Source organism: Talpa europaea (genome assembly GCF_964194135.1).
Source record: "Talpa europaea genome assembly, chromosome: 2".
NCBI classification, from domain to species: domain Eukaryota; kingdom Metazoa; phylum Chordata; class Mammalia; order Eulipotyphla; family Talpidae; genus Talpa; species Talpa europaea.
Window position 1 is genome coordinate 80,333,530 of NC_140068.1, and position 27,282 is coordinate 80,360,811.

General features: G+C 36.2%; 1 protein-coding gene across 1 annotated transcript; it reads right to left on the reverse strand.

The window, feature by feature from the left end:
• On the reverse strand, positions 1–26,118 carry FBXO9 (F-box protein 9; the record flags this gene model as incomplete). Its single annotated transcript, XM_084257484.1, has 12 exons — positions 26,032–26,118; positions 23,633–23,788; positions 19,368–19,425; positions 17,921–18,020; positions 15,831–15,961; positions 14,949–15,063; positions 4,978–5,096; positions 4,697–4,787; positions 4,051–4,146; positions 3,648–3,741; positions 1,841–1,992; positions 1–109 (listed from the first exon to the last, which is right to left on the reverse strand). Exons 2-12 carry the CDS (start codon positions 23,774–23,776, stop codon positions 1–3), a joined length of 1,209 nt encoding a protein of 402 aa, XP_084113610.1. The 5' UTR covers positions 23,777–23,788; positions 26,032–26,118.
• Between the last annotated feature and the right edge of the window lie 1,164 nt (positions 26,119–27,282).

The window sequence follows — 27,282 nt, forward strand, 5'->3', positions numbered from 1 at the left end:
CTACAGAGGCCTTTCTGAGAAAGTAGTGTAGCTCCTCACTCTGGCGAAGAACAAGGGGGTATACATCTTGTCAATCTCAAAAGCAGTGACTGCAGTCTCACCAGTTGATCTGGAAAAAAAATACTCATGAAATAGCCAGTTACAAGAAATTTCAACTCACTTAGAAGCCTTGTGTGTTTTGGGGGAGAGTATTGTTTCATGCCTTAACCTTAACCTCTTTAAATTTTAATTCACCTCAGTAAATCCTAAATAATATATCGTAGAAAATTTGAAAAATTTTAAAAAGCACAAAAAGGCTCATGCAAATTCCTCCTTCAGTCATATTAAGAATTTTCTTCCAGTGTTTTTCCTGAGCACCTTAACCTCTATGCAACTATACTACTGAAATCAGACTTTATTAGTAATCCTGATTTTTTTTTTGATTTAGCATTAAGATACACGGATATCCTCATATCACTAAATACTCTTCAGAAGCTATATTTAATAGCTGCATACTATTTCACTGTCTGCTTGTATCACCATTTATTTATTTATTTTGCACCACAATTCAAAGATTACAGTTTTGTTGGAGATTTAGGTGGTTTTCTATATTTGCCGATGAAAAATCATGTTGTGATGGTTTTTATTATGTTCTTTAAGATTCCTAAGGGTAGAGTTTCTAAGTCAAAGGTTATAAATAAGTCAATACTCTTATTTAATAAGAGTATATTTAAAGAATTTTTAAAGAGTACATTTAAAGAATAAGTGTATGTTTAAAGAATCAGTCCTAAGATAGAATTTAATGACTTAATATTTGCATGATCAATAGCATAATTACAGGTGGGAGAAGTGAGGCAGGTGGCAAGTTATACTACCACAGCCTTTTATTTTCTCCTAAAAAAATGAGAAATACACAAAAGTAGAAAATTCAATTGACTTCATAAATAAAAGGAAGTCAATGCACTTACAAATGATGCCTCTTATAATATCTTATACCCCCTAAAATATACTTTACATTTTCATTTCTTTGGTCCGACTTCTGGATTTGGTTTCTGTTTTTGAAAAGGAAAAAAAAGTCCACTTCACAGATTACTGAAGGACGCAAAATGAAGACTGTAGGACTGGTAGGTAAGGGAGAAAAGAAAGAAAAAAGCTCTTTCTCCGTTATCAGGACCTTCCAAATGAGTGGGGGAAAGTAAGGTAGCCATGTGACCAAGAAAATCGTTAACGGGTCACCTTAAAACCTGGATTCAATTAGGTTGGAGAGTCATCAGTTATACTAATATTCTTTCAAACCCAACAACAGTGAACTTCAATATCACACGAATTGATATTTCACTTTCCCATTTTTTTAATTTTTATTTCTGTACCCTTCCTCAATCATTTCACACAGGCTAAATCCTAATTCATAGAACAAAGAGCTTTAAATAGGAATCACATATTAGATTTAGCTTCAAAACACATGACACCCTTTCTATCTGCCTTGTTTTTATAAAAAATTCGTTTTTATTAAAATGAGTATGTAAACCCTAAGGATAAACTAGGTGGAAATAAAGTGAAAGATGCTGTGCTATGAGTGAAACATGGGAGAAGAAAAATGTGGTAGTGTTTTACAATTGCCTTGGATAAGTCAGAGAGTAAGTTGGCCACTTACTTGGAGTTCTGGATATTCCATATCCTGGATGATCTTTATATTTTTCATTTTGGCCATTTTCTTGATTTGTAGGAACAGTATACCAAGGTTTACCCTGGTAATGCAATGTTAACTTTGAAGGATTCAAGACATACCTGAAGTTTCCTAAGTCTGACATAAAATACACGTTTATTCTGTAACCTTGTTATTTTTACTGCATTCACCTACTTGTAAGTAATGTGACAAGAATGATGTATCCAGATGAGTTTGTTGAACCTCTGGTGGCCACTGGAACACAGTTGTAACCCCACATGAAAACTTTGATCTGCTTCTTGTACAGGGACACGACGGAAATATCTGTACTTATAGTCAAGTGGTTTCTGTAAAAGAAAGGGTACAAAGTTATAATGAAACCTCACTTCACTGGTTTTATATAAATACAAATATATATGACTATGAATATTCATAATATATGAATATTTATAGGACTATATAATGCAAGACTGACAATAGAAATAACATATCGGCATACAGTAGAGAGGTGTCTTGGGTATCAAAAGAGAATGTATGTAAGTGTCTTAAAAAATGTCCAGCACTCTAAAAATTTAAGGTTTTATTCCCTAGCCTTGAATCCATTCATCATCACAATAAGCCCATGTGCTAAATATGGCTGCATTACTACTATGTAATGGCTAAAGGAATGAAGACCGAGGCAGTTCCAGTGAGCTAACCAAAGCTATTAAGCAGTTTAAGAGGTGAAAATTAAAATTTCACTCTCTTATCTCAAAGTCTAGACTTTGTTTCTATTTGAAAATAGTTGGTAATGTTTAAAAGGGAAAGCGACCAACTGGTGAAGGCTGCAGAAAAGCCAAGGATCTTGCAATGCCAGCGAAATAAGTCAATGCAGAAATAGATATGAAAAGGATCATTAGAATCACGCTTCTCTAAAAACTGCCAGTAAAAACACAAGAATATCAATGCTATGTATGGTTTGATTGTATCATATATTCTGGAGAGAAAACTGATACTGCAAGTGGAAGTTCCTAAACTCTTTTTTATTAGATAAAAATCTAAACAACTAGGCCCTCATAATGTCTCAATTTCAGCTTCAGGAAACTCATGGCCATAGTCACAGTCCTAGCAACTATCTCTGTTCCTCAGCTGGCTGGCCCAGATTCTAGCGTCTACCAAAGGAAGGTGGAGAAGCCGGCCAAAGCTGTCCAGAAGGTGATAGGACTCACAGAGGAAACCAGACTGAATTATCTCAACACATGATGCTAGGGAAGAGAGGATGGTTTAGTACTAGGAGACATTCTTTCAAACGCCACACTAATTTATACTAATTTATTTTATTAATAAATACAATTATGTTTAGTACTAATTTATTAAAAAGTTCTATCAAGACCTATACTGATTTATAATTTATTTAGGTGAGTATACTCATATATGACTTCTTGATTTTTAACCAGGATTGAAAAAAATGCACATTGAGAAAGGTTGTGGGAAAAAATTAGGCATTCAAACTGTTGTGTTGAGAGATTATGGACCTCTAGAATGTAACAATTCAACAATCATATTTGCTTGGTGTATTTTTCCTTTTGTAAGAACAGGAAGAAGAAAATTATCTTTCATTAGATTATTTCCAGTAGAAACTGAAATTCTCTATAAGAAGATCCTTGTGAAAGAATTATCTACATGAGTGAATTTAAGGAAAATCCTCTATGATTCAAAATGAGAAAAGCCAAAAAAGCAGAGTCAGGTATAATTTTACTAGCCATCACACAGGACATTTGGGTTTTATATTTTCTGGAGCAGAATAGGAAACCATCTAGAGAAAAACAAGCTGATCCAATTTAAAAAATAACATTTTAGAAAACACTTTAATTCATTTAAAAGATGCTAGAAGCCAATATACATTTTGTATAGTAGTTTAAACAATGAAACAGTATTTTTTTATACTTTCCAATAAAGAATGCTTGAATGAGCATAGCAATAAAATAAAGAGAAAACTGCCAATTCTGCCTTATATACTTACTTCTTCTTTTTTCTTAGTTATCACAGCAAATACTTTGGTCTGATTGTCTGTATCTTGTGACAAGCGATAATGACCCAGTAGAACTGCATCAGTTCTAAAAATTAAAAAATACACTTTAAATCTAAGGCTATTACAGTTATTTTGTATTTTTAAGTAATCTAGAAAGAAATGGGTTACAAAAGTGTTTATTCAATTTGTCTGACAAGAACCTGCTCGGATATGAGTTATCCTAATTGCCAAGGCCCCAGACACCTATATTCTGCAGAGAGGCCCAGGAGTTGGTGTTTTTCCTAAGAGCCTCCTGTGACCAGTTTTCTATCATTAAGGAAACAGAAGGGTGCATTAACCTGCAACTAACCATAGAAAACATGGACTGGATAAAAAAACTACAGAAAAATAATACCTGGCATTCCGATTTCTTAAACGAGGAACAATGGACAGAGGCTCCTCAGGGGTTGTCAACATCATCACATGGCCATCAGGAAAGAATCTTATATACCTATGTAAATAATAAAAGGACACCAAAGACACCACACACACATAAAGTATAACACAGGTCCTTATTTACTTGTACCTAAGCCTATTCATACCTATCATAGGAAAAATACCCTGGGCAAAAGAACTGGTAAAACACCATTGAAATAAACATGACTGTCAACTTGTGAATCTAGCAACAGAAAGCTAAAGGCATTTGATTGTTTTTCTCAGAGAACTTTTGAAATCTTAGTTTCATTCACTGAATAAAAAATCATTAAACATCTCTCTATTAAAGTTCTGTGTGTTGCCCCTAAAACACAATCAACAGCAAACAAATCTGAGCTCTAGAGGTAATACACAGCTACTAACATAAGTCTACTTATTTTTCAGAGACAGAAATATCTGATGACAGTAATATCTTATTCAGCAGTTCCCGTTATAACACAGAACAAAAATACCAAGGACGATTCTGTAGATAAATGCACAAGCCACAAAGAACAGATGTCCAATAACTAATAAACTATACTCGGAGAGAGAGAATTTTTCACTCACTCAGTTTACTACAGTTGTACCTGTAATATTCCACGTGGTGCCAGGCTCTATAGAAACCATCAAGAGACTGCTCCCCTTGACGAATATATGTTGTTTTACTGATATACACACCTATGAATAATGTAATGAAAAACATTTAAAATTACAATCACATAATACATTTCCAACTTTATTTTTACTGTAGTTTCCTTTAAATATCTTCATAGTACTTAGGTTTGCTACAGAAGATTAAGATTGTATATTTATCAAAATCAGAATGCTAGTTCACCATTTATCCTGAGTCCGAAGGCGTTCATCTTACCATCAAACCGAACACGAGGCCTTTCTAGAAACATCTCTCTCCAGGATGTGTATGGAACAAGTTTAATGCAACTTCTGCCCCAAACTTTCAAGCAGGCCAAACGCCATATTTCAGGGTCTCTAGGAAATAAAAACACAATATTATATACATATAACATATTGATTGATAAATATCAGTTAGAACCATCATTATATATAAAAGGTTTATAAGTCCCAATAGACAGATCTTGGAAATATCTTTGCGACTAGCCATCCTTTGTTCAGCAAATATTTGCTGAGTCCTGCCAGGCACTATATTATTGGCCACTGGAGAGACACTGAAGAAGGCAGAGGCCTTGCTCTTTTAATGATGGGGAAAAAAAACAAAATTCAGAAAACAGAGAAAAGTTTCAGGTAGTGTGCTCAGTGCAAAAAAGTGCAGAGTAAAGAGACCAGGACAATAGCGTTGGGGAAACATAGTATTTCAGATTCATGTGGCTGCAGCAAAGTGAGCAAGGTGAAGTACAGAGTATGTGATTTGAGAGATGCAATCGGGAGTGGGTGAGGTAGTGGCTTGCAGGTGGGAGTGGTTATTTAAATGAGATGGATGCCACTACAGGGTTGTGAGCATGACTTGTGTCCTTAAAATGATCATGCAGGGGAGATGGGTGGAGCAACATGGCGGTGAGGAGACGCTGCGAGTAAGATCTCCCATTAAAAGAAGTTAATAGGGAGGAAAAGCGGCAGGTCCCAGTGAGAACTGGGACACGGAAGATAAACGGGTGACTCCAGCAAACTACCCGAAGAAGAAAGTGGCCATAAAAGAGGACTAGAAGGGAGGGAAGCGCAGAACTCTGCTCCCCTCCCCCGCCCAGAGAGTCGGCACTCTCTGACCAGCAGAGAGGAGGGGAAAAAACGAACTAAAACGACCAACAAGAACAAACTACGCAGCAAGCGGGACTGTGAGTGGAAAGGAACTATTTCAGCCACCACACCCTGTGAACGGGAGCTGTGGAGAATCCTGCAGGATCCGCTGCGGAGGTGAGCTCCAGGCGCCATTAAAGAGAGACTCCGCCCCCCAGGAGGAGGCCAGCACCAGCACACAGCCCCGGGCCGCCCGGTAAGCTTGCACGGAAAAGCTGCGCGCTGGAAAAGCAGACGCGGCTCGGGATCGGGATTGTGTGGAAAAGCAGTGCGGTTGAAAAGCAAACGCGGATCCAAATCGCAGCTGCCCAGGTCCCCGCGCCTGCGACCTAGGCTTGCGGGGAGACACACGGAGGCCCTCCCTGAGTGAGCAGGAATCAGGCGCCCAGGCACGGGAGCGGGATTCAAAAGGCGCCATTCCCGCGCCACTGTACTGGGCTACAGCCTGCGTCCTGGAACTGAGGGCTTTGGAACTGAGACCCGGGGCACGAAATTAGGGGCGTGGGTTCCCCATGACGGTGGGGCACAAGGCAGACACAGCACCCCAAAGCCGTTGAGGTTTACCCTACCATTCCCGCTCTGTTCCCTGTCCCACGGGGTGGAAAATCAGCTCCCCAAGGGCTCTAGGAGAGATCTCTGGCGCCACCTAGCGACTTGAAGCCAGCAGAGGCTCCTGGAGGAGCCAGTGGCCAGCTGGGGAGTTAGCCCACACCCGGCCCCTTCCGAACAAGTAGTCTGAGCCCACAGGGAGAGCGAGCACCCACAGCCGGGGCAGACCAGGCACGCAGAAGAGTGTGCCTGAGACCGGACGCGCAGGGAGTGTGTCCCACATTACCATTTTAGAACAGGGACATTTTTTCAGTAAAGACTACATTTCTTCAGTAAAGAAGGCTTCCTCAGGAGCCAGAGGTGAGCGGGGGAAGTTCGCCCACGCCAGACCCCCTCTGGCCTGCAGTCCAAGCCCAGAGGGGGAGCAGGAACCCACCGTTGGGGCAGACCAGGCACACAGGGGAGTGTGTCCCCACATCGGCATTTTAGAACAGGGACCTTTCTCCAGTAAAGACTGCTTGAAACTGACATATGGCTCCTGGAGGAACCAGAGGGGAGCAGAGAAGCTCACCCAAGATGCCGGCCAGTCCCAACAACACAGTGTCCCAACGCATACGGCAAATTAGAAAACAGACAGTAGGGAGTAGAAGAACCACACGCAACCTAGCAACTCCCCAGGGAAAAAGCACACCACAAAAAGAAAAACAGCCCCCAGATTGCAACGACAGTAACTTGGAAGAACTTCTGAGCCTTCCAGAAAGAGAATTTAAAATTGCCGTGATTAAAAAACTGACAGAAGTCATAAAGGAAAACAATGATAAGGGGAAAATAATCAACGATCAGAAGAATGCAATTGAGTCCCTAGAGAGGGAAAACAATGGTCAGAAGAATGAAATTGAGTCCCTAAAGAGGGAAGTAAAAGAAATGCAGGAGATCAAAGAATTAGTGGAAGAACTAAAGAATTCTGGGAAAAGCAATGAAAGCAGAATAGATGAAATGGAAGAACGAATAAGTACTCTTGAAGACACAGAAATAAAAAGAACCAAAACAGAAAAGGAAAGAGAAGTACGAAGGAAAAAGAATGAAAAAAGACTTCGGGAACTATCTGACTCCATGAGGAAAGGAAATATAAGAGTTATAGGAATACCAGAAGGAGAGGAAAGAGATGTAGGAACAGAGAAAATATTCAAAGAGATAATTAAAGAGAACTTCCCAAATGTGAAGAAGGAGCTGAAAATTGATATACAAGAAGCAAGAAGAACACCAAACTTCCACGACAAAAGGAAAAATACAGCAAGACACATAATAGTAAAACTCCCAAGAATCCAGGAAAAGGAAAAAATAATGAAGCTGGCAAGAGGGAAGAAACAGATAACATTCAAAGGAAAGCCAATCAGGCTGACATCAGACTTCTCTGAAGAAACACTACGGGCAAGGAGAGAGTGGAGGGACATAGTCAACAGACTCCAAGAAAACAGATGCCAACCAAGAATACTCTATCCCGCAAAGCTCTCCTTCCTCTTTGAAGAAAGAATATGGACCTTCCCAGACAAACAGAAACTCCGGAATTTCATTACAACTAAACCCCCACTCCAAAAAATACTACAAGGAGTCCTAAAGCCAGAACATCAGAGGGACGAATAACAATGAAAGAAGGCCAAAAAAAAAAAAAGTTATTAAAAGAATAAATAAATAAAATCAAAGGAAAGACAAACACAATGGCAAATACAGATGCTAACATATCAATATTAACTCTAAATGTAAATGGACTAACTCTTCAATAAAAAGACACAGAGTTGCAGCCTGGATTAAGAAACAAAACCCAACCTTTTGCTGTCTCCAGGAAACACATTTAGCTACAAAAGATAAAAATAGGCTCAAAGTTAAAGGATGGAAAACAATCCTACAAGCAAATGGACCAAAAAAGAAAGCAGAAACAGCTATACTTATATCAGATAAAACAGATTTCAAACTCAAAAAGATAAAAAGAGACCCCAATGGTCACTACATTATGATCAAGGGGACAATACTTCAAGAAGAAATAACACTCATTAACATATACTCACCAAACGAAGGAGCACCAAAATATATCAGACAACTGTTGTCCTCTCTGAAAACAGACATCAGAGAAAACACATACGTAGTGGGAGACTTCAACACACCACTATCAACAATGGATAGATCAACAAGACAAAAAATAAGTAAAGAAACCAAAGCTCTAAATAAGGACCTAGAGCAATTGGGCTTAACAGACATCTATAGAACACTAAACCCCCAAAAAACAGAGTACACATTTTTCTCAAGCGCACACGGATCATTCTCCAGGATCGATCACATACTGGGGCACAAGACAAACATCAACAGATACACCAAGATTGAAATCATATCAACCATCTTTTCTGACCATGAAGGCATCAAACTAGAAATAAACCATAAAAAGAAGGCAAGGAACTTTCCTACCTCATGGAGATTAAAAACCACACTACTGGAAGACCACTGGACTAATGAGGAGATCAAAGAAGAAATTAAAAAATTCTTTGAATTGAACGGCAAGGAGGACACCAATATCCTAAATGTATGGGATGCAGCAAAAGCAGTAATAAGAGGAAAATATATAGCAACAGAAGCTCACATCAAGAAACAAGAAAGAACGCAAAGAAACAACCTAATCTCGAAGCTCAAAGATCTAGAAAAAGAACAACAAAAAAACCCCAAAACCAGTAGAAGAAAAGAAATAATAAAAACCAAAGCAGAAATAAATGAAATTGAAACTAAAAAAACAATCCAAAAGATCAATGAAACCAAGAGCTGGTTCTTTGAAAAAATCAATAAAATAGACAAACCCCTAGCCAGGCTCACAAAGGAAAAAAGGGAGAAAGCACAAATAAACAGGATCATCAATGAAAGAGGAGAAATCACAACGGACACAGCAGAAATCAAAAGAATAATCAGTAACTACCATGAACAGTTATATGGAAACAAGTTTAACAATCTAGAGGAGATGGACAAATTCCTACAACTCTACAATCACCCAAAGCTAGATAAAGAAGAAATAGAACACCTAAACAGACAAATTACAAGCAGCGAAATTGAAATGGTAATCAAAAACCTCCCCAAAAACAAAAGCCCAGGACCTGATGGATTTACAAATGAATTCTACCAAACATTCAGAGACGAATTAGTGCCTATACTTCACAAACTCTTCCAAAAAATTGAGAAGGAAGGGACAATACCAAACACGTTCTATGAAGCCAACATTACACTAATACCAAAACCGAACAAGGACAACACAAAAAAGGAAAACTACAGGCCAATCACCCTAATGAACACTGATGCAAAAATCCTGAATAAAATTTTAGCTATCAGAATCCAACAATGTATCCATAAGATAATTCACCACGACCAAGTAGGATTCATTCCAAGGACACAAGGATGGTTTAACATCTGAAAATCAATCAACGTTATCCAACACATCAACAAAAAGAAATATAAAAACCATATGATAATATCAATAGATGCTGAGAAAGCTTTCGACAAAGTGCAACACCCATTCATGATAAAAGCCCTTGAAATTCTTGGGATACAAGGAACATACCTCAACATCATAAAGGCCATCTATGACAAGCCAACAGCCAGTATCATTCTCAATGGTGAAAAGCTGAAAGCAATTCCATTAAGATCTGGAACAAGACAAGGATGTCCACTCTCACCACTGCTTTTCAATATAATACTGGAAGTCCTAGCCAGAGCAATAAGACAAGAGAAAGACATCCAAGGAATCCAAATAGGAAAAGAAGAAGTCAAGCTATCACTATTTGCAGATGATATGATAATATACATAGAGAACCCCAAAAACTCCACAGAAAAACTAATTCAACTCATCAATCAGTTCAGTAAAGTGGCAGGATACAAAATCAACACGCAAAAGTCAGTAGCCTTCCTATATACAAACAATAAATCTGAAGAAGAAGAAATCAAAAAAACCATCCCTTTTATTATCGAAACAAAAAAAATCAAATATTTGGGAATAAATCTAACAAAAGAGGTAAAGGACCTATACAAAGAAAACTATAAAACACTGTTAAAAGAAATAGAAGAAGACACAAAGAAATGGAAAGACATCCCCTGCTCATGGATTGGAAGAATAAACATTATTAAAATGGCCATCCTTCCAAAAGCAATATACAGATTCAATGCTATTCCAATCAAAATTTCAATGTCATTCTTCAAAGAAATAGAACAATTATTGATGAAATTCATATGGAATCACAAAAAACCCCAAATAGCCAAAGCTCTCCTGAAAAAAAAAGAAGGGAATGGAGGCATCACACTCCCAGACTTCAAACTATACTACAAAGCCATAATCATCAAAACTGCATGGTATTGGAACAAGAACAGACATACAGACCAATGGAATCGAATAGAAAATCCAGAAATAAACCCACAGATTTATGGTCAACTAATCTTTGACAAAGGAGCAAAGAATATGCATTGGAGCAAAGAAAGTTTGTTCAATAAATGGTGCTGGGAAAACTGGGTCGCTACATACAAAAGAATGAAGCTTGACCACTACCTCACACCATACACAAAAATGAACTCAAAATGGATTAAAGAACTAGACATAAGACCTGAAACCATAAAATATATAGAAGGAAATATAGGCAAAACACTACGTGATTTGCACATCAAAGACATCTTTACAGACACATCACCCAAAGCAATGATAGTGAAGGCAAAGATAAACAGCTGGGACTACATCAAATTAAAGAGCTTTTGCACAGCAAAAGACACAATAACAAAAACAAAGAGAAACCCCACCAACTGGGAGAACATTTTTGCACCCAACACTAATGATAAAGGACTGATCACAAAAATCTGCAAAGAGCTGATCAGACTCAACAACAGCAAAGAAAATAATCCAGTCAAAAAATGGGCAGAAGAGCTAAAAAGAAACTTCTCTGAAGAGGAAATGCAAATGGCCAACAGACATATGAAAAAATGTTCAACATCACTTGTCATCAGGGAAATGCAAATCAAAACTACCATGAGATACCATCTTACACCAGTGAGAATGGCACATATTAAAAAAACTAGCAACAACAAATGTTGGCGAGGGTGTGGAGAAAAAGGAACTCTTCTGCACTGTTGGTGGGAGTGCAAACTGGTCCAACCACTGTGGAGAGCTGTGTGGAGATTTCTGGACCTACTAAACATAGAGCTTCCATATGATCCAGCAATTCCACTCCTAGGTATTTACCCAAAGGACACAGAAACATCAATTCCAAAGAACACCTGCACCCCTATGTTTATAGCAGCACTGTTTACAATAACTAAGCTTTAGAAACAACCCAAATGCCCAAAAATAGATGACTGGATCAAGAAGATGTGGTACATATATACCATGGAATATTACTCAGCATTCAAAAAAGATAAACACATGCAATTTGCAGCAACATGGATGGCGCTGGAAGGGATCATGCTCAGCGAAATAAGCCAAAAAGAAAAAGAAAAATACCGGATGGTCTCACTCATAGCAGGAATCTAGAAAACGTAAATAAGGGACCAGGAAAATGAATAACTATAAGAAAGTGAAAATCAAAATCAACAAAAAACTATGAACCAGAGACACTTTTAGGGGGGCCGGAGGGGAGGGACTGGGGTCAGAATGGGGGGGCTGCAATTGTATGGGGAATATAACAATAAAATTTATAAAAAAAAAAAATAAATGGATTAAAGAACTAGACATAAGACCTGAAACCATAAAATATACAGAAGGAAATATAGGCGAAACACTACGTGATTTGCACATCAAAGACATCTTTACAGACACATCACCCAAAGCAGTGATAGTGAAGGCAAAGATAAACAGCTGGGACTACATCAAATTAAAGAGCTTCTGCACAGCAAAAGACACAATAACAAAAACAAAGAGAAACCCCACCAACTGGGAGAACATTTTTGCACCCAACACTAATGATAAAGGACTGATCACAAAAATCTGCAAAGAGCTGATCAGACTCAACAACAACAAAGAAAATAATCCAGTCAAAAAATGGGCAGAAGAGCTAAAAAGAAACTTCTCTGAAGAGGAAATGCAAATGGCCAACAGGCATATGAAAAAATATTCAACATCACTTGTCATCAGGGAAATGCAAATCAAAACTACCATGAGATACCATCTTACACCAGTGAGAATGGCACATATTAAAAAAACTAGCAACAACAAATGTTGGCGAGGGTGTGGAGAAAAAGGAACTCTTCTGCACTGTTGGTGGGAGTGCAAACTGGTCCAACCACTGTGGAGAGCTGTGTGGAGATTTCTGGACCTACTAAACATAGAGCTTCCATATGATCCAGCAATTCCACTCCTAGGTATTTACCCAAAGGACACAGAAACATCAATTCCAAAGAACACCTGCACCCCTATGTTTATAGCAGCACTGTTTACAATAACTAAGCTTTAGAAACAACCCAAATGCCCAAAAATAGATGACTGGATCAAGAAGATGTGGTACATATATACCATGGAATATTACTCAGCATTCAAAAAAGATAAACACATGCAATTTGCAGCAACATGGATGGCGCTGGAAGGGATCATGCTCAGCGAAATAAGCCAGAAAGAAAAAGAAAAATACCGGATGGTCTCACTCATAGCAGGAATCTAGAAAACTTAAATAAGGGACCAGGAAAATGAATAACTATAAGAAAGTGAAAATCAAAATCAACAAAAAACTATGAACCAGAGACACTTTTAGGGGGGCGGGGGCGGGAGGGGAGGGATTGGGGTCAGAATGGGGGGGGCTGCAATTGTATGGGGAATATAAAAATAAAATTTATTATTTAAAAAAAGAAATGATCATGCAGGGCCTCCCCTGGTGGCACAGCGGTTGAGCGGTGGGCTGCGAGACTGCTTGCAGCCTCTGCAGCACCGGTTTGTTCCCAGGCCGCTGGTGAGGGTCCCACAAAAAAAAAAAAAAAAAAAAATCATGCAGAGGTTTATGGAGAATATGTTCTAAGGGTATGTGGAAACAGAGAGGTCATGTAGGATGTCACTGCCATAATCCAGACCAGGCATCATGGTGGCTGAACCAGAATGACACTTAAAGAACACTGAAATGGTCAGGCTGGTCATATCTTTTGAAGATAGCACCAAGATATTAAGGGATTAGTGCAAAAAGTGAAGGAAAAGATTCACTGAAAATGGACATGATTCTAATACAGTTCAAAACATATCCATTTATAACTTAAAACATTCCTTTTTAACATGCAAAAACTATATTGGAGCAAGACTGTCAGAAAAGAACCTCCCTCCCAATTTTATATTGGAATGTTTCTTTTGAATTTCTTTTAATGATTTATAACACATGACACTTTACCCCTGTAAATTTATTTTCAGATCAATTCCTTCTTTATAATGTTTTCTCACATATAATTAAAAGTTAACAGAGTAACAATGCTAGAAATCCCAATTGTAAAAGCTTGGTGGCAATTCACCGAGTATTTAACAAGTACTTACTAGGTACTTATTAAATTGCATGAGGAATCACCAAAAAGCAAAAGCTTCAAGCAATTCAAAAGTTTACCCAAAATATAAGATTCCAACTTGAAATTAGGTTAAAAGTAACGCATCAAATATAAAAGTTATCATTAAAAAAATGCAACTGAATTATAAGAACTAAAATTTATATAAAAGTTCTAGATATTAAAGACTAAGTATATATTTTTGACGTAAGATACCCATGAGAGATATTCAAGGTAATTACTCAGTCTCAAACGATGTTATACTAAACTGTCATTATTTTTCATATATGAAGATGCTAAAAGTATGGGATAATTTTTATGAAAGTTCAGTACACTCTAACTTTAAGTCACTACCACTTAATAGGTTTAGAGTTACCATGAAAATGAATTGAATCAGCTAAGCTAGCATGAAAACTATCCTGTGGAAGCAACATGTGTGACTACATTTGTTCCATATATTATTTTATATCCTGTACTAGCCTTTAAACATTAAGTTATCTGAGAAAATCACATACAGTTTAGCTAAACTGATCATTCTAAGCTTTTGCCCAGAGTATCAATAAAAATTCTTTAATCAAAACTGCAAAAGACTCATACTTTTTTTCCCCACTACCTGAGTTATTTAAAAAAAAAAGAAATAAGGGCCTCCCAAGTGGCAGGGGTTAAAATCCCAGCGCTATCAAGCTATCACCAGCCACTGCGGCATGAGTTCTGAGTTCTATCTCCAGCCAGGGAGCTAAGCCACATGGTGAAGCAGACTTCTCCTGTCTCCCCCACTGTTTCCCTCAGCAATGTATTTCAGTACAGCCACCTGTTCTGCTCCCTACTTTGTCTCCAGGAAATACTCTTAACCTGTACCTCTGGCCTGTACCCCACTTCTTGTGTGCATAAATAAGTAAAAATTAAAAAAATATATATGTAAATAAAATTTGTAACAAGTATTAACTTATAATCAGATCAAAAAACCCCAAAAAGCCCACAAATAAACTTAAGTACCTGGCACAGATATAGAATCCTCTGCACACCTGTGACAGCTGTTCTAACGATCTGAGGTCCAAGTCACTGGACACCACCCACCGGAAGATGTACATCAGGACCTCCATTGGAAGCACTGCAAAATAAAAACGTTACTGTCATATATGTCATTCTACTGCTAAGTTCCCATGCAGATATCTTTTGTATTCCTAGAAATTTACAAATCACACCCTCAGTAGTGCTCAGAGCTACAGCCTAAGTTATTAAAGTTCCCCAAAGTTATAACCATTCCTAACATCAAGACATAAAATTTTCACTCCTTTTTAAATATAGAACAGATCTAAAACTGCTTTTATAAAGTACCCCTTTCTCTTGGTAGGTCATTTATCACCAAGATATATTAAAATAAATGTGTTAGAAAAAGTGCTATACGTACATGATCTATATTGGATTTGCTAACACTAAAAAGTTATTTTCATTTCCTTGAAATTTTTCAATTGTCCTCTTGTGAAAAATCCCATAAATAAACAATATTTAACATATGAAAGGAAAAGAAACACACTGACTTTTAAACATTCAGCCTAGCTCAGAATTAGTAACTTGGCAAAAACATCTGATACCAATATTCTTCCAATTTTCTTAGAGCTGGCCCAAATCTGACACTTACTGTCTTAGATCTTCACTGAAAAAAGCATGGAATCCTAAAACAACTGTACTGTACAAACTCTGCTCTGCCTCAGATTTTGAAGAGCTTATTAGTATATATAGACAATAATTATAACCAGATATTCCACCATATTTTGAACTAACTTACTGGCAAATGATCTGAACTACTAAGTTTAGAAAACTTAACTCTAAGATGAAAGTATTTCTCATGGAGTTATAACAAGCATGAATTCACACCTGATATGTGAGTCTGACTGCTCTCAAGTTCAGGCTGACACAGTTTGAGCACAGACTCCTGAAATGTGAGCTGCTGCTGGAAGTAGGACAAGAGATCTGCCATCTTGCTATCATCGTCATTATCTTCCATGCTGAAAAAAGAGGGACGTGAATAAAAAAAAAAAAATGCCTGTCTACAAGCACAAAGCTTAGAAACTGATTTTTTTCATAGTACTTTCAAATCTGCTTTAGAAAGTCATCAAAAAGTAAACTGTGAAAAGTTTATCTTTATCATGCCTCAGAAAAAGGTGTCATGACAAGTCATCCCAAGAAAAAAAACTTTCATAATTTTAATTTCCACCCAGAAAGAGTTAGAACTTTTGAGGACAAGTATTAAGATTTAATTAGTTTTATTGTAGAGATTTCATGAGTTAGTGAAAAAGGTATTTAAAATGATTTTAAAACTCTTAAAAGTCTTTTAATTTTCCATAATCCATTCTAATTGGATAAAAATCAAATATACGGATGTCATTTGAGGTACTCACTACCAAGGGTATTCTAATAGTGCCTTACTGTAATTTTAAAAATCTTAGCAGGATCCCTAAATTACTGACCAATATAAACAAATATGTAGTAATAAGAGTTCTAGGAAAATATCTATCCTTTCATTTTTGTTGAAATTAATCTTAAAAACAAAGACTAACAAAAAAAGCTTAGATGAGAATGAAGTTAGATAACTAGGAAGGGCTTAATACAATATAAGAAAGGGCAAGCATGGGCAAGGCTAGATGAACTCAATGTTTACTAACATTTTACAGAGGGCAAAAACCAGCAAAGAGACTTTTAGGATTTATCAAATCTGATATGAAAAAAACAACTGTACACTTAAAGAGTTTTCACAGCATTGTATTAAAGGATGGGATAGAAAAGAAAAGTTTCTTTAATGTTTTGATCAAATGATTTTAACAGCACCTAGGAGCTATTTATAAAACTGGCTAAAAGCTGGGTCTAAGTGACTCGATGCAAATTTAAAGAAGGTTTAGAATAGCTCAAAAGATTTGTTTTGAATATCAGCTACCTCACACTGCTGAATATAATTTAGTGAACAATATTAATAAACAAAAAGTTCAAACATGGAATGTTATTCAAAGCTTAAGCACTAATGATGTAAGTTTAAAACCCTGGCAATAAGCATGTTATCAATAAAGTTAATTATTAAATTATTTCATAATTATTACTTAATAACATCTAATATAAACATAGAAATGTAATGTCTCACTGCCAAAACTTTATTTTTGTATGTCTTGCTCATTTTAAATATCACATTCCCTCTTGGGGACAGAATCCCTCTCCTCTATTATCAGCAAAACTGAGCTTTTGGAGATAGAGTGCTTATATCAAAACAATTTTATAATTTCCTTACAAATAACCTCAAGAGCATTGGCTTAAAAATACATTCTCCTGACCTTTGTCCATATGAAACTATCAATGCCATTTCATGACTTCAATGCAAGCAGCATCTATCCAAACCAACATGGTTTCTTTTAGGGATGCTTGTATCCTATACCCGTGCTTTTAAACAATTGTGCCACAAATAAACCATAATAAGTCTTAATAACACTCTACCTACATACCTTGAAAGAATAAAGTATTGTTATAGTTCATCATTTTCCTAACACTATGCAGTCTTTTGAAAAAAAAGTAGTTTCAAACATAAAGGAAAGAAAGGCTAGTGTGATGAAACCCCATGTACTCGTCGCCCAATTTCAACCACTACATTTTGTCAACTTCAATAGTTTTAACTTTAAATAGGCTCCAGAAAGTTGAAATGTGTCTATTAATTTCTACTCGTTTCAATAATCACTGCTTTTATTTAAAAAGTCACCTCTGTCACTTAATCTTTGTTGTATCTGTTTAGAATATGCATTTCTACGTTTTAATCTTAAAAATTCTCCTAACTAAAATTTTCTATAGCTTTATAAACAAGTCTTTACACTGAAGACCACATAACTTAACAAAAGGAGCACCGTCTTCTAAAATGAAGAATCAACAGGGCAAAGACACTTAACTTAAACAACTATGTATTACTGTCTATCAAATTATATACGCACTAGCTGTTTCCAACGCCATCACCATCTGGAGACCGGGTATAAGTAATCTTGAACTCTATATCAGGTACAAGCTGCATAGCCCTACGATAAAACTTGATGGCTAAAAGAAGAAATAAAGCTAAATTAGCTATGGCCACACATTTTGTCATTTCCTTTGATTACCCTTAACTGTGGTTTAATTTGGTAACATTCTTTACAGTCAAATTCCCTTTTTCTACACGCAACAAGAGTTCAGTGAACAAACTTATTTCCAAATCAACTGCTCATAATCTCTTTTCTCAAGGTAGAAGCTTAAGATGTTGTACTTGACTCTTTTAGTCCTTCCCATCTTTTGCCTCACCCTCTTATGTGCTGGCAGGAGCGATCTCATGGGGTAGTTTTCTTCAGGCCTTGAAAATGCAATTGTTATAGTCCCAACAAAAACACTTATTTTAAGGAGTCATTTCTTTTGAGAATGCAGAGTTGAATAAAATCAATTGTTTCCTACTTAGTGGAATAAAGACAAGAATTTCTCAGAATTTATCCTTCAAATTCAACTTCCTTTAACCAAGCTGCCTCTTATTTTGCTATACAACTCTGAAAACCTTTTTTTATTTTTTAATTTCCTGGCCAGTTGGTTTAGAACTATAATATTTAATAATCTCTCACACAGAGCTGTACCAATAGAACTGCAGAGGCCAATTAATTCTTTTCCCCTAAGATGAAGATTAGTCACTTCAATACACTCTGCCATGCTTTATTACTCAGTGAATTATAATATACTAAAGACTAATATACTGAAGACTAGAGGGATTTGCTTATTTGGGTCATTTTAATATTTTGGAGTAAAAATACCACTAGAAGAAACTTTCAAATAAATACTGCAATTCTGAAAGTGTTATTTTGGGGGGTATTTTCAAATGATTAAAGCACAAGCATTTTTCCCATGCCCCAATTATTAGCTTTACTATCACAAAAGGAAAGCATAACTACAAATAGCCCCACTACTTTGGTTATTTATGCAAATCTACTAGGTGAATAAAAGGGACAAAGCTGAGGGTATTCTTTTTAGTAAAATATAAATTATAATTTAGAAAATATATGTATCTTGTACTCAGCCTATCCTTTATATTTCCCTCCTATGAAGTAATTTTCACTTATAAAAGGAACATATCTTATTTCTAAATAACAGTATTTTTAAGACTTTACTAATAAAGAATAAATAGTAAAACCTAACTGTAGAAAAAGGTTATTTTACTCATTCTATGATGATGTTTCCTAGCAATATTTTTTTGAAAGACATAAAATTATACAAAGATTTTTTTTCTAATTTTTAAAAAAGCAACTTCAAATATTGGGAGATTGATGTTCTATACCAAATATATTCTAATTTAAAAAAAATGGATCAATAACAAAGAACTGTTATTTAGCAATGTTATGAGAATATAATCTCAGGATGAGTTTTTACCTTCATAAAGAGCTCCATTCTGTTCTTCTTCTACTGCTTTTAGAAAAAGTTCTCGAGCCTATAAAAATAAACAATAAAAAACAATTTTTGAAAACCTGTATTAAAAATGAGTACGAATAGTGAAATCATCTTAACAAATGGTGCTGGGACAGCTGGACATCCAATAGGCAAAAAACAATGAGCCTCAACCTAAACTTAACATCTTACATAAAAATTAACTAGAGAATGAATCATAGACTTAATGTAAATCACAGACCTAAAGGTAAAACTTTTAGGAAAAAAAATCTTGGAGACTGAGGACTAGCCAAAAAATTATTGAATCAGATACCAAAAGCACAACCCATAAAAGGAAAACTTGATAAACTGGATTCATCAAAATGAAAAACTTTTGCTCTGTGAAACACCTTAAGAGAAATGAAAAGACAAGCTACAAACTGAAAGTTTTTATATGTCACATATTCAATAAAGGACTAGTATTTAGAATACACAGAACTCTTAAAACTCAACTGTGAAAACATAGACAAACATATCTCAGAAAGGATATAAAGATGGAAAATGGCACAGATAAAGACATTGTGTTATCCCTGGGAAAACACAAAGTGAAATTACAATGAAGTAACACTAGATACCTATTTGGAATGTTTAAAATTAAAAGGTAGTAATAACATCAGATGCTGATGAGAATGCAGAGACATTGAGTCACTCATACATGGCTGAAGGGAACATTGGTGGTACAGATACTCTGGAAAGCAGTTTGAGAATTACTCTGAACTGAACATACATCCCAGCACATGCACTCTTAGGCATTTATCTTAGAGAAATGAAAACTTATGTTCATGCAAAAAACTACATGTAAATAGTCATAGTAGGTTACTCATAATAGCCAAACCAAGAAACAACCTAAATGTCCTTCAACTTGTGAATAATTTTTAAAATGGGGTTCAAATTCATCAAAAGGATATAACTTATTAATATTTATGCATCTAACACAAGGGCACTTGGTTATATAAAGGACTATTAAACATCCAAAACAAAATATTGATAAAAATACAATGATTGTGAGAGACCTCAACACACCACTGACATGAAGGGATAGATCATTTAGACAGAAAATTAAAGAAATAAATGCCTTACATGAAGAGTTAGGCCAGATGGATCTAATGGACAGTTTTCCATCCCCAAAGAAATAAATATACTTTCTTCTTAAGTATAAGAATAGATCATATACTGGGACACAAAAAATGTCTCAGAAAATACATGAAAATAGAAATTTTACCAAGCATATTCACAAATTACAATAGATAAAGCTAAGTATTAACCATAAAAAGAATCTTCAAATAAACCAAAACATGTGGAGACTAAACATGTTTGACACAAAATTGACGAGCTCTTAGTTAGACTTATGAAGAAAAAAGGAGAGAAAACCCAAATAAAATCAGAAATGAAAGAGATGACACTACAACAGATGCTGCCGAAATAAAGTCATGGCCATGCAATGGAAAAAGGAAAGCTTCTTTAACAAACGGTGCTGGGAAACATGAAAAGCCATAGGCAAAAAAATGAAACTAGATCCATACTTAACTCCATACACAAAAATTAATTCAAAATGGATTAAAGATCTGAATATCAAAACCAAAACCATAAAAAGAAACATTAAAAAAAAACACAGGGAACATACTACAGGAGATTCACCCTGAAGATGTATTTGGGAACTCAATTCCAATGGCTAGTAAAAATGAAACCAAAAAGAAACAAGTGGGACTACATCAAACTAAAACTTTTTTGTACCTCAAAAGAAACAATCACCAAAACAAACAAACAAACAAACAAAAAGGAAACCTACAAAATGGAAACCAATTTGCAAATCACCCCTCTGACAAGAGGCCAGTTTCCAAAACATACAAAGCCATCATATGGATCCAACAAGAAAAGAGACAACCCTATCAAAAAAATGGGCAAAAGACCAAAACAGACATTTTTCTAAAAATATTCAGACTATAATTGTCCAACATCACTTATTGTAAAGGAAATGCATATCACAACCACAATGAGGTATATCACCTCAACCTTGTGAAAATAGCTCATGTCGAAAAGAATGAAAACAAATGTTGGCAAGGATGTGTTGAAAAACAACTCTCATCCACTGCTGGCGGGAATGCACGTTGGTGCTATCTCTATGGAAAATGATATGAAGATGTCTTAAGAAAATAAACATGGAAATTCCTTATATTCAGCAATACCTCTAGTAGGTTATTTATCCTAAAAATATGAAAACTAATATGAAGAGATTTATGTAGTCGTATGTTCTTAGTAGCAATGTCTACAAAATGCCAAGTCATGGAACCAACCCAATTGCCCATCAATAGACCAATGATAAAAAAAATTGTGAACAATATACTCTATCAAACACTACACAGCTATTTAAAAAGATGAAGTAGTGTTTCGTGGGACAAAATGGAATGACCTCACAGTGATTATGTTAAATGAAATTAAGTCAGAAATCGAAAGGCAGATAATGGACGATTTCGCTTATTTGTGAGATATAACCAACAATAATACACGGACAAAACAGAGCAAATCTTGGACTTAGTAAAAAAAATTTAATGGTTACCAGAAAGAAGGGGGAAAGAGAGACATAATGGGGCACTGGCATGATAATGCAGGCTGACTGGAACATGTACATATGGTGGAGTAAAAAATGTAACCTTAAAATTAAAATTAAAAAAAAAAAAAAATTAAAAAAAATTAAGGAGGGCCTCCCCGGTGGCGCAGCGGTTGAGCACTGGGTTTCGAAGCTGCCCGCAGCCTCTGCAGCGCCGGTTCGATCCCCAGCTGCCCCCCGGCCACCGGAGGAGGGTCCCATATGGCGCGCAGACCTCTCCTGCCGCCCGCTGCTCCCCTCAGCAGTGTACTTCGGTCCTTCTGCCTGCTCTGCTCCCCTCTCTGGCTCGGGTGAATTCTCTCACCCTCCTGTGCTTCTGACTGTACCCAGTACTTGTATAAATAAATAAAAAAAAAAAAGAAAAGAAAAAAGAACTATTTTTAAAAATAAAAAAAAAAATTAAGGAAATGTTTTTTAAAAAAATTGTTATTTATCACACCATAAACACTACTGAGCAATAAAAAGGAGCAAACTATTAATACACAATTTGGATAGACCTCAAAGGAATTATGCTAACTCAAAAGGTTACATACTATATAAGTTCAGAAATACAACACTTTTGGAATATCAAAATTACAGAAACAGATTAGTAGTTGCCAGTGAACTGTGAGAGGATATAACTATAAAGGTATACAGGAAGAGGGAGCCTTGTGGTGAAAAATATAGATCTTAACTGTGGTGGTGGTTACATGAAGCTACTACACATGCCATTCAATTGCATAGAATGTTATAAACATATGCACATAAAAGCGTTGTTGAGTTTGAGGACTGTGAATAAGTTCTGAGGAGTGTATCAATGTCTAGTTCCAAGTTTTGGATAGCACACTACAGCTATGCAGGTTGTCACCACAGAAGGAGCATGTGTGAAGGTTGCACAGGACTTCCCTGTATCTGTGACTCTGTAATTGTTTCAATATAAAAATTAAGACAAAATGAACATGGAAAGTTTTAGTTATCATGGATAATGTAAATTATTAAACAGCAAATTATTTGTGAACAAAAACTGGGATCTAACGGTGTAAAGTTGATGGCCTCTACAGAAGTGGAGAAAAATGAAAAGCGCATTGGTGTACTGTGTCTACTTCACGTGAATAGCAGCAAAGAGGTGAACAATCAGATAGCAGGCACAATTTTTCAGTATAAATACTTTCAAAATTTTCCAGAATAAGGAAGTGATTGATACATCATTTTTAATTTGTTCAGTGCAAATGTAACAAAATACTACATTAAATCTTTGGAAAGGTGTTAACATTTGAAGAACGTTTTTTCCCTTTTGGGCTTCTGTTAATAAATTCAGAGGCATCAATCTTTTAGTGAATCTCACGGTCATATAAATTACCAATACAGTTCCTACAGAAAGTTTTTCCTACAAGAAAGAAGACAATAAGGAGTTATGGTATCATCCAAAACCACTAGAAGTAGTGAGGGATAACTGAACTGATAAACTTGTCAAATTTTTTTCCACATGAAGAAAAATTTTATAGTATAACTTATGTCCTCATGTCACCAGAATAGTTATAATCATTACTTATGTCAGTGAAATTTTTTATGTGTTTCCCCTCCCCTCCTAAAAGTTATTTAGTACAATGTCCATAATACTTAACTTTTCTTCTTTTGCTACTTCTTGCTTTCCTTTGGTGTCTGCTGCTTTCAGCAAAGAGCCTCTTGCTGCTCTGGAAGGTCGAGTATCTAAATTGCTAGAGCTTACACCTGGGCCAAGTTCAAACATCCACTGAGCTCGGAACATCTGGAGTTGTGCCTATAGGGAGAAAAATATATTAGGACTTATCAAGGAAGAGCAGTTCACTCTTGAAACAATGTGTCACTAGCCTAACATAAATTTTCATAATTTAAATATATTTAAGACTAGAAAACACTCTTTAAATCACTAAATTGACACTCATTAAGCACGTATTACCTAATTTTTTGTTTAAAACTTTAAAGAAATTCACCTAAGTTTGTACAGGAAAAATCTAATGGTATTGAAAACCAAATTTTAATTTGAACTGAATTTTAATTTGGCTTATTTTTAAATAAGCCATTACTTAGGGACTGAACTTAGACACTTTGAAACATTTCTTTATTCGGTATATAACATATAGCAATGTTAAAGAGCGAGGCTAAAAAAAAAATCGGTGAGCCCAAAGTCTTTCTGTTAGTAACCATTCTTAAAAAAAGGTTTAAAAAAGAAATTTTTGTTCCTAATACATATCATGTGAAAATTTTTAGATATAGACAAAGTGAAGTCCACTGTGTGGTGGACCAGGCTGTACTGCCCAGATGCCCTGCAGGAATAAAGTACCAATGACCCCCAGCTATTGAAAAGTGCTACCAAAAACCATCTTGCTGTCAGCCCTTTTGGATATTGTCTCAGCAAGTTCACGCCCCCTTCTGAGGAGATCCAATGATCAATGGACCAGATCAATGACTGATAAAGGCCTATCTCTGAAAGGTTATTCCATCCTCAGCACCTGCCCAGGATTGGGTAAGGCAATTCATTGAGACAGCACAGCAGTTAAATTTTTTTCCATGCCCATTCCAAATTCCCTTCCTTCTACAACTATCGGTCCCACAAACACTCCCTAATAAACCTCCTTCAAAGTAATCTCTACCTAACAGTCACCTTTCCAGGGAACCCAACCTGAGAGGCCCTTTTTGCCCAAGAAGGTTACTGCCACTAGGACTGTATACATTATTCCTGGCTTTTTTAAAAAAGGAATCTATAAAATACGTTAACTTTAAAAAAATCTTTTTCTCAATATTCTGCGTGCATTGCTTTGTCTCCAACCTTTCTGCTAACACATAACACAAACCTCTGACCTAAAGAGTCTTTAGCAGCACTCCCAATAGCTACTTGAGGATGCACTCCAAACAAATAAGTATTTATTGTGATCCAATTGCTAGACTGCCCTCCAAAAAGTTGCAGCAATTTACACTTTCATGTATAATACATGAGAGTTCTCCTAGTCTGGACAGCAATGGGTATTATTCACCGATCTAATTGGTTAAAAAAAAAAAAAAAAAGCATCTCATTGTAGATTTATTTAATTTGTATATTTTAAACTATGAATGAGACTAATTATCTCTCCAAATAGCCATTTATATTTTCTTTTCCATTAGTTGTCCATTCATATTTTTTTATCCTGTGTTTCTTTTACCGATTTGTAAGAATGTTCTATATACTGAGACTATCAATCCTCTGCCTGTTGTGATAAACAGTTTTTCCAGCTGATTATTTCCCTAGATTTATATTTTTTGCTCTATATAGGTTTTATTTTTATTTATTTATTTATTTATTTTTAAATAGAGGCATGCTTTATTTATTTATTTGTTTGTTTGGTTATACAAGCACTGGGTACAGTCAGGAGCGTGGGAGGGTGAGAGAACTCACCAGAGCCAGAGCGGGGAGCAGAGCAGGCAGAAGGACCGAAGTACACTGCTGAGGGGAGCAGCGGGCGGCAGGAGAGGTCTGCGCGCCATGCGGGACCCTCCTCCGGTGGCCGGGGAGCAGCCAGGGATCGAACCGGCGCCGCAAAGGCCGCGGGCAGCTTCGCAACCCAGCGCTCAACCACTGCGCCGCCACCGGGAGGCCCTCTATATAGGTTTTAAACTCTTAGGTGGTCAAACTTATCATTTATTTATTTATTTATTTATTTATTTGTTTGTTTGTTTTTGTGAGACCCTCGCCGGTGGCCGGGGATCGAGCTGGCGCTACAGAGGCTACAGGCAGCCTTACAACCCAGCGCTCAACCGCTGTGCCACCAGGGGAGGCCCAAATTTATCAACTTTTTTCTTTAAATATACTGAGTCACACTTGAGCCTTGGTTTCAATATTTTAAATCCACAAATAGATTTACAAAGCAGCAATTATTGATCTTTTTTAACAGAAAAAGATATTCAATGCAAAATAAGCACTTGCAAATTTTCACAATAATGACCAACTTCTGTTTATGCATGGAAAACAATGGAATAAGAATTAAATATACAACTGAAGAAACCTGCCTGCAGATCTGTTTCAGCAGTACTTTCTTTTTTTTCATCATCTCCTGCTCTGACAGTATCAGAATGACAATCTTCCTCAGCTTCTGCCTGAGGGGAAAGAAAAAACAAACAATCAGGAATATGCAAACATCATTTTCCCTTTGTAATCTATTATACATCTTCTATTCAGTTACATGCCCAATGAAATACATAATTGCTTCTCCTTCTGTATCTTCTTCATAGCTAAGTTTAGTTATTCCAGTAGGTAAAATTTGATCCTTTAATTTTTTAGCACTGTATGACAAATATCTTTACTGGTAGGTGTTTGGTAGATGGTTAGAGAGAACAACTTTGCTTTAGAAAACAGGACCATATAGTCCTATATAAATGTTCCTTCTTTTACACAACTGGCATGTTAATATCCAAATATAATTTTTGTTTGCTTATTAACATTTTAGATGCTGGGAAAGCTCATTAAAAATGTTATAGGGCAGCCCCGATATTGAACGGGAAGCCTGTATGGAATTAGCTTTAGGACATCCTTTTCCCCCTAACAAAAATATTTAATAGTGAATGTTTTTGTAAAGTAATGTCTTCTATTTTTATATGTTTTATACATCCAGATTTTTTATATACTGGATTTGAATAAAGCTGATTAAAATTACTGTGTATGGCTTGGGGCTTAAAAGAGGTCTCAGGTCGGATTACTTCCATTTTATTTATTTTCAATAATTGTTTGCTAAATTAAACTGAACTCCACCTTCCAGTGAAAATCAAAGTGCTGCTTCAGGTCAGTCGGTTAGTTAATGTATTTATTAGCAAATGGAACTTACTCAACACTTAGGGTGTTCAATCCTACATGTGGCAATCAGGGAAATGATGTTGAAGGTTAGAAACAAAAGTATCAAAAATTACTTAATTTTATTTGTTCCAAAGACAGTAAGTGTTACAATTGCAAATTTTACTAATAATTTGTTTCCAGGAAGGACAAAAACATCTGTATTAACTACAATTTTTTAACACGTTACCCAGATATACTTGCATTACTTTATAGCTCAGCATCAATAAGCCTTGCTTTCTATCTTATCTCTGGTAACCAGGCTCAAAACATAACTTCCTTGAGAAAGAGACAACCCCACAGTCAGAGGTGAGCTGAAATCCCGCACAAACCAGGCCCGCCACTGGCTACCGGTTGGAGCCCAGAGGGAGATCCAGCCCCCAGCGCAGACTGAGGGCACAGGGAAGTACCTCCAGATGCACCATATTAAGACA